The 13,071-nt window shown below is 35.0% G+C and overlaps 1 protein-coding gene across 9 annotated transcripts in view; it reads right to left on the bottom strand.

The window, feature by feature from the left end:
* Klf8 (KLF transcription factor 8) overlaps positions 1–13,071 on the bottom strand; it is a 211,816-nt gene that overhangs the window by 65,736 nt on the left and 133,009 nt on the right. For 4 of the 9 annotated variants that reach the window (XM_074064270.1, XM_074064268.1, XM_074064273.1 and 1 more), the window contains one exon: positions 7,052–7,134. The exons of the other annotated variants lie outside the window; for them this stretch is intronic. In XM_074064270.1, coding sequence (XP_073920371.1) covers positions 7,052–7,067 — 16 coding nt within the window. In that variant the 5' untranslated portion in view covers positions 7,068–7,134. The remainder of the gene's footprint in view (positions 1–7,051; positions 7,135–13,071) is intronic. 9 annotated transcript variants of the gene reach the window in all.

The following is a 13,071-nucleotide window of genomic DNA, read 5'->3' as shown; positions in this document are numbered from 1 at the left end:
AATTAAAATGGGCAAACAGCTAAACAGAAATTTCTCAAAAGAAAACATAAAATTGGTCAACAGTTATATTAAAAAATGGCCAACATCATTAATCATAAGGTAAATGCAGATCAAAACCATAACAAGATACCACTTCACTTCAGTAAGAATGACTACTATCAAAAAGACTAAAGATAACAAGTGCTGGTGAGTATATGAAAAAAGGAAACTCTTGCATACTGTTAGTAGGAATGTAAATTAGTACAGCTATTGTGGAAATCAGGATGGAGGTTCCTCAAAAAATTACAAATACAACTAACATGTAATCCACCAATTGCATTACTGGATATATATTCAAAGGAAATTAAATCAGTATGTCTACAGTCCCCTGTTCACTGAAGCACTTCTCACAATAGCCAAGAAGTGCAAACAACCTAAGTGTCCATCAATCATGAATGGATAAAGTGTTACCCACATACACAATGTAATATTATACAGTCTTTAAAATAATGAAATTCTGAAATTTGCAACTATAGGATAAAAGAAGAGATCATTATGTTAAGTGAAATAAATCAGGCACAGAAAGACAAGTACCACATGATCTCACTCATATGTGGTTACCAGAACCCATGAAGGAATGGAGAAAGGCTGATTACTGGGTACTGAGTTGCAGTTACACAGGAGCAAAAAACTGTGGTGTGCTGTTACACATAGGATGACTGTAGATAATAAGAATGCATTGTTGGTTTCAAAGGGGTACAAGAAAGGATTTTGAAACTTTTCATAAGTAAATGATAAATGTTTGAGGAGATAGATATGAATCATCTGATTTAAACATTACACAATATATACATGTATAAAATCAGTGCATAGTACTTCAGAAATATGTAGTTTTTATGTTTTTAGATTATCAGTTGAAAAATAAGCAAGTATGAGGTCCTGAGTTAAAACCTCAGTACTATAAAACAAGCAAACAAACAAAAACGTTTTCCACAGTGGCAGTATAATTAACATTCCCACTATCAAATGTATAAGGGTTCCTTTTCCCCACATCCTCACCAGCATTTGTTTGATTTTTATATATAACAGTCATTTTTATTGGGTTAAAGTGGGATCTCAGTATAGTTTTCATTTCCCTGGTTGTTAAAGATGTTGAACATTTTTTTTCATGAATTTATCAGCCATTTGTTAAGATTCCTAAAAAAATTTTTTTAAAAACTAAAATTATAACTACCATGTGAACCAGCTATATTCAAGGGTATATACTCAAGGGAATATATATCACTTCTTATTTTGAAAAGTGTTGGCTTAGTTCATTTGCCAATTTATTGATTTGATTATTTGCTCTTTTAAAGTAATATTTTAGATTCCTTACATATTAAGGATATTAGTCCTCTATCAGATGAATAGCTCACAAAGATTTTCTCCAATTCTCTAGTGTGTCTCTTTACTCTTTTGTTTCCTTTGCTGTGCAGAAGCTATTTTAATGTGATGTAGACCTATATGCTAATACTTGTTTTTATTTCCTGAGCTAGTAAACTCCTGTTCAGGAAATTATCACCTGTACCAATATCTTGAGGTGCTCCCCCTTTGTTTTCCTTTAGTAGTTTCAGAATTGTACATCTTATATGCAGGTCTTATATCCATTTTGACTTGAGTTTTGTATAGGGTGAATGAAAGGGATCTAGTTATCAATTTTCTATATGCAGATATCTAATTTTCCCAGCACCATTTGGTAAAGAGGCTGTCATTTCTCAAATATATGTTTTTGACACCTTTATCAAGAATCAGTTGGTGTAGAGTTTTTATAATTTTCATTGTAGAGGTCATTCATCTCCTTGTTTAGGTTTATTCTTAGGTGTTTTAATTTTTGAGGCTAATGTATACGGGCTTGCTTTCCTGATTTCTTTCCCAATGAGTTCATTATTTGCATATAGGAAAGCAACTGATTTTTGTATTTTATTTTGATCAATTTGTTTATCTCTTATGAGTCATTTCAGAGGAGTCTGTATGGTTTTCTAAGTACAGAATCATGTTTCTTATAATCAAGAATAATTTGTCTATCCCCTTTTTTATGTAAGAGTAGTGAGATTGAGCACCTTTGTCTTTTTGTTCCTTATTTTAGAGGAAATGCTCAGGCAGGAGGATTGAGATTTGAAGGCCAGCCTGGGCAAAAAGTTATCAAGAACCTATCCCAAAACAAAACACAAACAAAAGGGCTGAAGTCATGGATCAAGTGATAGAGTGTTTGCTTGGAATGCACGACACCCTTGGTTCAATCCCCAGTACCAAAAAGAAAAAAAAAAAAATATATATATATATGTATATATGGAGAGAGAGAGAGAGAGAGAGAGACTTTTACATTTTCCCCTTCAGTATGATATTAGGTATGGGTTTGTTGTATATAGGTCTTTTTTGTTTTGATGGTATTGGGGCTTAAACTCAGGGCCTATAACTTGAGCCACTCCTCTGGTCTTTTTTATGAAGGGTTTTTTTGAGATAGGGTCTCACAAACTATTTGCTCAGGCTGATCTTGAACTTCAATCTTTCTGATCTCTGGCTCCTGAGTAGCTAGAATTATAGGCATGAGCCATTGACACCAGGCCCTATATATAGGTCTTTTATATTGAAGTCTGGATCATCTTACACCTAGTTTCCTCAGGGTTTTTTTCATGAAGGGATGTTGAATTTCATCAAAGGCCTTTTCTGTCTCTATTGAGATGATTATGTGATTTTTTTCCTTGATTTTACTTATGTGCTGTATTACATGTATTGATTTGAGAATGTTGAAGCATTCTTGTATCCTTGGAATGAAACCAACTTGATCATGGCCTATGACATTTTAAATGAGTGTTTTATTTGATTTGCAAATATTTTATTGAGGATTTTTGTGTCTGTATTCACCAAAGTAATTGGTCTAGTTATTATTTTGTTGTGTTCATATCATGCTTTTGGTATGAGGGTAATACTGACTTAATACAATGATTTTGGAAGCATTTCTTCCCTTTCTATTTTATGGAATAGTTTGAGGAGCAGTGCTGTTCTTTAAGGGTCTGGTAGAATTCAGTAGTGAATCCATACAGTCCTGGGTTTTACTTTGCTAGGAAATTTGTATTACAGCTTTGATTTAAATGCTTATTTTTAAAATTTATTTGGATTGTTTCTATCCTATTGGTTCACTTTTGATAGAGCATACATGTCTAGTTATTTGTCCACTTATTCTATATGTAACAACTTATTGGAATACAATTTTCAAAATCCTAATGAGTCTATGATTTTCAGTGGTATATTTTTGTAACATGCTCCTTTTGTCTCTAATTTTATTTATTTGTCTTATTTCTCTCTCTTTGGGTTAATTTGGCTAATGGTTTGCCAATTTTGTACATCTCTTCATAGAACCAACTCTTTGTTTTTTAATTCTTTGTATTATTCTTTTATTTTCTATTTATTTCCACTCTTATATTTCTTTCCTTCTACTAATTTGGGGCTTAGTTTATTCTTGTTTTTACTAAGGCCTGGAGAAGCATTGTTAAGGAATTTAAGATTTCTCTGAGTCATTTAAATATAGGCACTAATCCTATAAACTTCCCATTTAGAATTGCTTTTGCTTTTGCTTTATCCCACAGGCGCTGGTATGTTGTGTTTTGGTTTTCATTTGGTTGTAGGACTTTAACATTTCCCCCCTGATTTTTCTCAGTACCTATTGTTCACTCAAAAGTGTATATTCCACTCTTCATGTGTTTTCATATTCACTGTAGTTTCTCTTGCTGTTGGTTTCTAGTTTCATTTCATTACATTCTGATAGGGTGCAAGGAATTATTTCAACTTTTTATATTACTAAGACTTACCTTACTAGCCTAAAACATGTTCTATTATGGGAAAAAGTTCTATGCACTGCCACTGTTAGATGGAATATTCTATAGGTGTCTGTTAAGTTCATTTGACCTATTGTGCAATTTGTGATTTTTGGTTATCAATTTTTTTGTCTAGATGATCTATGCATTATTAAGAGTGGGTTATTGAAGTCATATACTATCATGGGACTGTGGCTTGTCTTTCCCTTTATGCCCTGCAGTATTTGCTTTATAAAATTGGGTGCTCAGATATTATATCTTCTTGATGGACTGTTCCCTTTATCAATATATAGTGACCTTGTCACTTCTAACTAATTTTGGCTTGAAATCTCTTTTATTGGATACAAGTACAGCTACACCTACTTGCTTTTAGATTCCATTTTTTTGTAATATTATTTTTCATCCTTTAATTTTCACTCTGTGTATTTCTTTGCTAGTGAAGTGAATTTCTGAACGGCACCAAATTGTTAGGCCTTGTTTTTTTAATGCAATCAGTCACTCTCTATCTTTTAATTAGAGAATTAAGACCATTTATACACTGAGTTGTTATTTAAATATATGTACTAATTACTGTCAATTTTTGTTTTATTCCTTTTTTTCAAAATAATAGATATTTACTTCTTTCTCCCTTATTTATATTAGGAATTTGATGGCTTAGTGAATTAATAATGTTTTATCCTTTTCTAGTTCTCATTTGCTTGTCTATTTTTCTAAGAAGATTTATTCTTTCCTGCGCTCTTGTGGTTTTGTTTGTCTTGCTTCCTCTTCTGTGTGTAGGATTCCTTTTAGTATCTTCTGTAATACTGATTTAGTGGTCATGGATTCCTTTACATTATGCTTATCTTGGAAACCTTTTATGTGTTCTTCAATTCTAAAGGATAACTTTTCTGGATATGGAAGTTTGACAGTTATCTTCTTTTAGTGCTTCAAGTATATCATTTTGTGCCCTCTTGGCCTTTATGGTTTTGCTGAGAAATCTATTATTCTGATGGGTTTGCCTTTGTAAGTAACATATGCATCTTTCTTGGAGCTTTTAATATTATTTCCTTGTTCTTACTATAAAATGATGTTTAGAGGTTCTTTTCCAGTAATGTCCTTGTGAGGTTCTAAATTTCTCCTATACCTGCATATCCGTTTCTTTCTCAAGATTTGGGAAATTTTCTATTATTTTACTGAATAGATTTTCAATGCCTTTAGTCTGTACCTTGGATCCTTTGTCTATACAAGTTATTAATTTTTCTTTTGAATCATGTCCCATAGATCTCATATGTTCTGTTCAAAATTTCTTACTTTTTCTTTACTATCATCTTTGTTTTCTTGCAGTGCTGGGGACCAAACTCAGGGTCTTGCTCGTGCTAGGTATGCACTCTACCACTGAGGTACATACATCCAAGTCCTTTATTTTTGTTAATGGGCTGATCCCTCAATCTTGTCTTCATGCTTTGATATTCTTTCTTCTATTTAATCTAGTGTATTGCTGAGGTTGTCAACTCAGTTTATTTGACTTATTAACTTTTCATTTTTAAGGTTTCTGTTGGATTCTTTTTCAATATCTCCATCTAGCTCTTTATTGAATTGCTCATTCATATACTGTTTTGTTTTCCTTAATTTATTCACCTATTTATTTGCATACATTTTCAATTCTTTCATCATTTTTAAAATTATTATTTTGGCATTTCATCTACTTTGATATTGCTGTACTCAGTTGGAGGTGTCATGATTCCTTGTGTTTTCACATTTCTTGTACTTCTATGTAAGATCTATACATCTGTTGAGACGAGCTAGATATCTCTTCCACTTATATGTGAAGATCTTCTTAGTGAGCAGCACTCTCTCAAGAACTTGATTCTAGTTGCTGTACTTTCTATACAAGAATGAATATGAATTTTTAAACCTGTTGAAATCATCATAAGAAGAGGACTAAGGTAGAAAGGAGAAAAATAGAGGGGATGAACCAATTCATGGAAATCTCAGAATGAAACGCCCTATGTACTTGTCTTAAACAAACAAAAGTGTCTTTTTTCAAAAACAGAGAACAGGAAGGTAAAACAGGTCCTGTATGAGGGTTGGTACCAGTGGAAGGGGGGAGGATATAAGAAAAGAGTGAAGAAGGCTGAATGTAATGGAAATATTATGTACTCATGCATGAAAATGGAAAAATGAGGACTGCTGAAACTATTGCAGGAATGGGGGTGAGGATAAAGGAGAATGATTGAGGGGATGAATTTAACTATGATATATTGTAAGGACTTTTGTAAATGTAATAATGTACCTCAAGTATAACAATAATATGATAAGAAAAAATTTTTAGAAAGAATGTGATTCCAAGTTCTCAGAGAAAACAAATCCCAATAACAACACAAAAGCAATCAAAGTATAGAAATACAGTTAAATCCAATTACAAACAACTATACCACCAATAGTAATAGAAAAGGAAGTAACTAAAATAATACAGAATAAACTAAGAAGTTATGGTGCATGTCTGCAATTCTAGCACTTAGGAGGCTAAAGCAAGAAGATTCTGAATTTAAGGCCAGCTTGAACTATAAAGCAAATTGCAGGTCAGTCTAGACTAGATAGTAAGACATTATCTCAAAAAAGAAAAAAATTAAAAAAGAAGTATATAAAATTGGATACATGTAAGAAAAAAACATTAAAATTTCCCTGCTCCCAACAAACAGGTTGGTGCTTGTTGGGCTGAGTCTTGCCCTATGTTTCTTGCTGGGTCTGGCAAGTTAAGTGTTTTTTGTCCATGGCAGCATTACATTCACTTCAGAGACTTTTTTTTTAAATGTGCATCCAGAGCCCCTAAGCCTGATGACCTTTGGTGGCAAGTGGACTGGGAAGGTGCCCCTAGATCTAGAAGCCACCAGTCTATGAACCTGGAAGCATAGCATGGCAAACATCCAAATTGCCAGTATCTCTGAATGCCTTGGAGAGTGGGGGAAGCAAACAGACCACTGAGCTGGAGAGAGAGCTGCAGCAACTGAACCATCAGCCACCCTCAGGCTGGGCACTTTCTGACCCAGCTCATGCAGTAAACTACATGCTACTAGTCTTGCTCCTTGCCACAAAGGGTGGGGCCACAAACCACAGATTCCTCCACAATTTATACTCTCTGGTACTTAAACTTCTTAGAAGGTCTGTGACAGACCCACCTCCCTCTCCACAACTGTCTCTCATGTCCACCTCCACACAGTCACTGTGGCAGGGTATACCTTGTGATTGTTCCATGTTTCCTGATCCTCAGAGTAGCTCTAACAATATGCCTCCTCTCAAGATGGCTTCTGGCTGTAGCATTCTGAAAGATGACAAGCAATGAAATTGATTTCTTATTCCAAACTAGCCTACCATGCAAGAGGAGTTACTTTTAGACCAAATTCCCACACCAGATTTAAAGTTTGCAGGAACTGTTTGTTTTTTTATGGCTAAGACTATTGGTCTGTTGTTATTGGTGTTATTTTCACTCTCCATCTTACTTTGTGCTTGTGGTTTCAGAGGTCCTTTGTCCCTCTCCCTGGAGCTTCAGTTGGAGTTGCAGCTGGTTTGTACTTTTCACTGAGTTGACTTTCTGCCTCCATGCTTTTTTGGTCTCCTGTCACCTCTTTCTTAGATCCCAGAGCTCTTCCTCTCTTTTGCTCCTTAGAATATAGTGACTTCTCATTTGCAATGTTTCACAAAGATGCTTTGATCTTGATAAGTTTATTAATAGTGTTTTTTTAATTTACGTACGTGGAAGCTCCTCAGAAACCCAATAGGCTTGTCAGAAACTCACCCTAAATTAACAAATTCTAATTTTCCTGAACAAAGTCTAATGTTTCTAGATTTAGTAAGATGTATGAGGCTCTAAGTTCAAACCCCAGTACTGCCAAAAAATGTGTATCTGATTATATTACTCCTCTGTTTAAAATATCTGGTTGCTCTTTGGATAATAATCAAACTCTTTAGGATTTCTATAACCTAGAGTCTATCCACTTCTTTATCTCAGCCTCAACTTGCTGAGTTGTTCAGTTTCCTCCACTCTCTCTGGCCTTTCAGATTTTCGAAGACATATGGCTCTTCCTGCATAGGGCCTTTTCTTGTGACACTTCCTCCACTTTGGGACCAGATAACTTTTTTTCACCCTCAGTTAAGCCTCCTTTGATCCCCAGGGGTAGGGCAAATTTATGTCTCATATTTTTTAATTTAAAATTTATGTTTTAACTGATACACAAAATATGTAAGTTGTACATGTTGATGGGATACCATGTAACTTTTACACATGCACATTTTTCACAATGTTTACATTAGATTAAACATCTCAAACATTTATCAACCCTTTATGGTGAAAATTTTCAAAATCCTCTCTCTTAGCTTGTTCATCTGTGCATTAAATTATAGTTATCTATAGTCACCATACTATACAATTGTAACCCAGAGTATCTTGCTCCTATCTAACTGCAATTTAACACACATTGATCAACTTTTGCCCACTAACGCCCACTGTCTCTAGCTTCTACAGCCACTATTCTACACCCCTGAAGAAAGAGACTAAGGAAGACTACAGAAGGTGGAGAGATCTACCGTGCTCATGGATTGGTAGAATCAACATAGTAAAAATGGGTATACTACCAAAAGCAATCTACATGTTTAATGCAATTCCTATCAAAATATCAATCACATTCATCACAGTGATTGAAAAATTTACCCTAAAGTTCATTTGGAAACACAAAAGACCATGAATAGCCAAGGCAATACTCAGCAAAAAGTGCAATGCTGGAGGTATCACAATACCAGACTTCAAACTATATTACAGAGCAATAGCAATAAAAACAGCATGGTAATAGCACAAAAACAGATATGAAGACCAGTGGAACAGAATAGAGAACTGGATATGAATCCACATAGCTATGCCCACCTTATTTTTGACAAAGGTGCCAAAAACATACAATGGAGAAAAGATAGCCTCTTCAACAAATGTTGCTGGGAAAAGTGGTTATCTGCCTGCAAAAAACTGAAACTAGATCCATGTTTATCATCCTGTACTAGCATCAACTCAAAATGGATCAAGGACCTTAATATTAGACCTGAAACTCTGAAGTTAGTACAGGAAAGAGCAAGGAATACTTTGGAAGCAATAGGTATAGGCAAGGACTTCCTCAATAGAACCCCAGCAGCTCAGCAACTAAGAGAATGGATGGACAAATGGGACTTCATAAAATTAAAAAGCTTCTGCACAACAAAAGAAATGGTCTCTAAACTGAACAGACCACCCACAGAGTGGGAGAAAACATTTGCTAGCTATATATCAGACAAAGGACTGATAGCCAGAATATACAGGGAGCTCAAAAAACTAAACTCTCCCAAAATTAATGAACCAATAATGAAATAGGCAACTGAACTAAACAGAAATTTTTCAAAAGAAGAAATTCAAATGGCCAAAAAACACATGAAAAAATGCTCACGATCTGTGGCCATAAAGAAAATGCCAATCAAAACCACACAAAAATTCCACTTCACTCCTGTTAGAATAGCTATCATCAAAAAACACCACAAACAAATGTTGTCAAGGATGTGGGGAAAAAGGAACCCTCATACACTGCTGGTAGGAATGCATGCTAGTACAACCACTTTGAAAAACAAGTTGGAGGCTTCTTAAAAATCTAAACATAGATCTGCCATATGATCCAGCAATCCCACTCCTAGGATATACCCAAAGGAATGCGACTCAGGTTACTCCAGAGGCACCTGCACACCCATGTTTATTGCAGAACTGTTTAGAATAGCTAAGTTATGGAAACAGCCAAGATGCCCCACTACTGATGAATGGGTTAAGAAAATGTGGTATTTATACACAATGGAATTTTACTCAGCCATGAAGAAGAATGAAATCTTGTCATTCGCAAGTAAATGGATTGAACTGGAGAACATCATCTTAAGTGAAGTTTGCCAAGCTCAGAAGGCCAAAAATCATATGTTCTCCCTCATATGTGGACTTTAGACCTAAAACAAATACAGTAATATTATTGGACATGGGTCACACGCTAAGGGGAGAACACATACATGAGGAATAGGGAAAGTTAGGAAACTCAAAATTTGAAAGTGTTTGATGTGTCCAATGTAGAGGATTTAGTACAGTAACTTTAAAATGACAAAGGTCACTATGGGAAGGTGACCAGGAAGTAATGAAGCAGTCTGGTAGAGATGAATCAATTTGGGTTGTAATACACATGTGCATGGAAACAATGTTAGGAATCTCTCTGTATAGCTATCCTTATGTCAAACTAGCAAAAACACTATGTCTTTCTTATTATTGCTTATGTCTGCTCTTCAACAAAATTGGAGAAAAGGGCAGAACAGGTTCTGCCTGGAGTCTCACAATTTGCCCAGGCTGGAAAAATCTGATCTCTGCCTCCTGAGTGGCTAGGATTACAGGAGTGAGCCACTGGCACCTGGCAGTGAGACAATATTTCATTGTAGTTTTTAAGTTTCATTTTTCTGATGATTAGTGATGTTGAGCAATTTTTTATACACCTTCTCACCATTTGTATGCCTTCTTAGGAAAAATATCTATTCAGGTCCTTGGTGCATTTTTAAAAAATCAGATTATTATTATTATGTTATTGAGTTACAGGCAATCCTTATATATTTTAATTATTACCCCTTAACAGATACATAGTTTGTAAATATTGTCTTTCAGTTTATAGGTTCTATTTTCATTTATTATATCCTTTGCAGTGCAGAAGGCTGGGTTTTTTTTGGGGGGGGTCCATTCTGGGATTTGAACTCAGGGCCTTCCACTTCCTAGGCAAGCATTCTATCACTTGAGTCACACCCAATCCCCAAGGTTTTTTATTTGATGTTAGTCTTATTTGTTCATTTTTGGTTTTGCTGTCTGTGCTTTAGCGGTCATATCCAAAAGGTCATCGCTAAGGCCACTGTCAAAAATTTTTGTCCCTATGTTTTATTTTGGTAATTTTGTGGTTTCAGGCATATACTTAATTCTTTAATTCATTTTGGAGTAATTTTGTATGATATAAAATAAGGATCCAATTTTATTCTTTGGATGTGGTTATCTAATTTTCCCAACATCACATATTAAAGAAACTGTCCTTTCTCCATGTGTGTCTGCAGTGCCCTTGTGAAAGATTAGTTGACCACATATAGTGGGTTTACATCTGGGCTTTCTATTCCACTCCATTGGCTGATGTGTCTGTTTCTATGCTGGTGCCATACTATTTTGATTACTATTGTTTTGCAATATGGTTTGAAATCAGGAAATGTAATGCTTCCATATCACACTACCTGCTCAAGATTGTTTTGGTTCTTTGGGGGTCTTTTGTGGTGTCATATCAATCCTAGAACTTTTTTCTATTTCTGTATAAAATTCCATTGAAGTTTTGATAGTGATTTTATGGAATCTATAGACCACTTTGGGTAGTCTGGCCATTTTAGCGATATTACTATTTTCAATTCATAAACATGGGTATCTTTCCACTTATTTGTATCATATTTTAATTTCTTTACCAATACCTTAGAACTTTTAGTATGCAGATTTATAACCTACTTGTTTTTTCCCAAGTATTTTATTTTATTGATGCCATTTTAAATGGAATTGTTTTGATAACTTCTTTTTCAAATAGTTTATTGTTAGTGTGTAGAGACACAATTCATTTTTGTGAGCTGGCAAAGTGCCTCAAGTGGTAGAGCCTCTGCATAGCAAGTGCAAGGCCTGGAGTGCAAACCCCAGTACCGCTAAAAAGAGAATTGATCTTTGTATGATTACTTTATACCTTGTAAATTTACTGAATTCCTTTATGATTTCTAACAGTCTTTTGAAGCGTCTACATTTACAAACACACGAAAATTTTGCCTAAAACTGACAGCATCCAGAAACACAAACATTTTCATAAAATGTATCACTTTCACCACTTTTTTAACTGCCTGTCAGAAAAGGTTGTGTTCCCAAGATCCCTTAGGCCATTCAGATAAAGTGATAAAATATCACCTGGCAGAAAAGTATGTGGAAACATATTTCCTATCATGGCTATATTATAATATTTGTTATGAAAATGCAGCATTGAAAATAACTGAGTATCGAACCAAATCATTGATCTACTTTGGATTACTCAATTACTATCTGATAAACAGTCAGGCATGCTGATGTATACCTATAATTCAAGAACTCAGTAGGATGAAACAGGGCCAGCCTGGGCTATACAGTGAGAACCTGTTTTTTTTAAAGTCTTCTAAGTCAATATATTCACAGGTAGGCAAAAAGAAGTACATTTTAGAATATAGGTTTTAAACATGATTACTCACCCTAGAATATTGTTTCTATCATTTACTTGAAGTATGACCTTGGGTAGGTCATTTAACTCCCCTGTGTTTAGGTTTCATTTTCTGTGAAGTTGGAATGGTGATAGTACTAAACTTCTAAAATTACCATGAGAATTAAATGAGATAACACAAAGCAAGTGCTCAGCACAGTGCCTGGCATGGTAAATGCTTAATCAGTTATTAACTATTGTTATTAAGTTTGATCCTACCAATCATTTCACTGCCCATTAGTCCTTTTGGTATGAACATACAGGTTCATAATTTCAGCCTTATGGATCTCCTACATGGCTCTTTTGAAGCCAAGAGTGATGAGTGAAGCCTAACAGTAAATGGGTCCTTCTAGCCATTGCCTTCTAAAGCTGTTTCTCTAGTTTGTGGTCACAAGGGGGTAATTCACTCATTTTCCTTTTGGAGTGGCCAGAAATTCAACACATAGGGCCCTTGCACACACTATGCCCCCAAACTCATATACCAGAATGTAGACAGTTGATCACAGACTCAGAGACCTTGAGTGGCCCTTTCTGGTTCTCAATTGTATTCCTCAAAGCCTGACACTTGTTACATCTGGAGCATCTCTATTGTAGTCTTTATACAGAACATAAGAGATTCTTCCTTAGCAACAGAACCAATATGCCAAGGAAACATCTTGTATTGTTAGGTGATCAGTTAAGAGTGGAACTTTAGAGTCTGTCTGAGAGTTTTATACAGTGCTGGTGGTGGGGCCTAAAGAAACCCAAATAATGAGGCCAGATACCAACTCACACAGGCAAGGTCCCACTGCTGGCTCTGACACTTAATACTTAAAGACTTTTCTAGTGAGATCGATGGGACTATTAATGTATGCAGTTTTTAAATATTGTACAATATGACAGCATTTGGAAGATCTGCATAACAGAATGTATCCATATTTTCAGAATGA

This window comes from Castor canadensis, chromosome X, assembly GCF_047511655.1.
Source record: "Castor canadensis chromosome X, mCasCan1.hap1v2, whole genome shotgun sequence".
Lineage (NCBI taxonomy): Eukaryota > Metazoa > Chordata > Mammalia > Rodentia > Castoridae > Castor > Castor canadensis.
The sequence above is the reverse complement of the archived record's forward strand: the minus strand, read 5'-3'. Positions and strand labels throughout refer to the sequence as shown.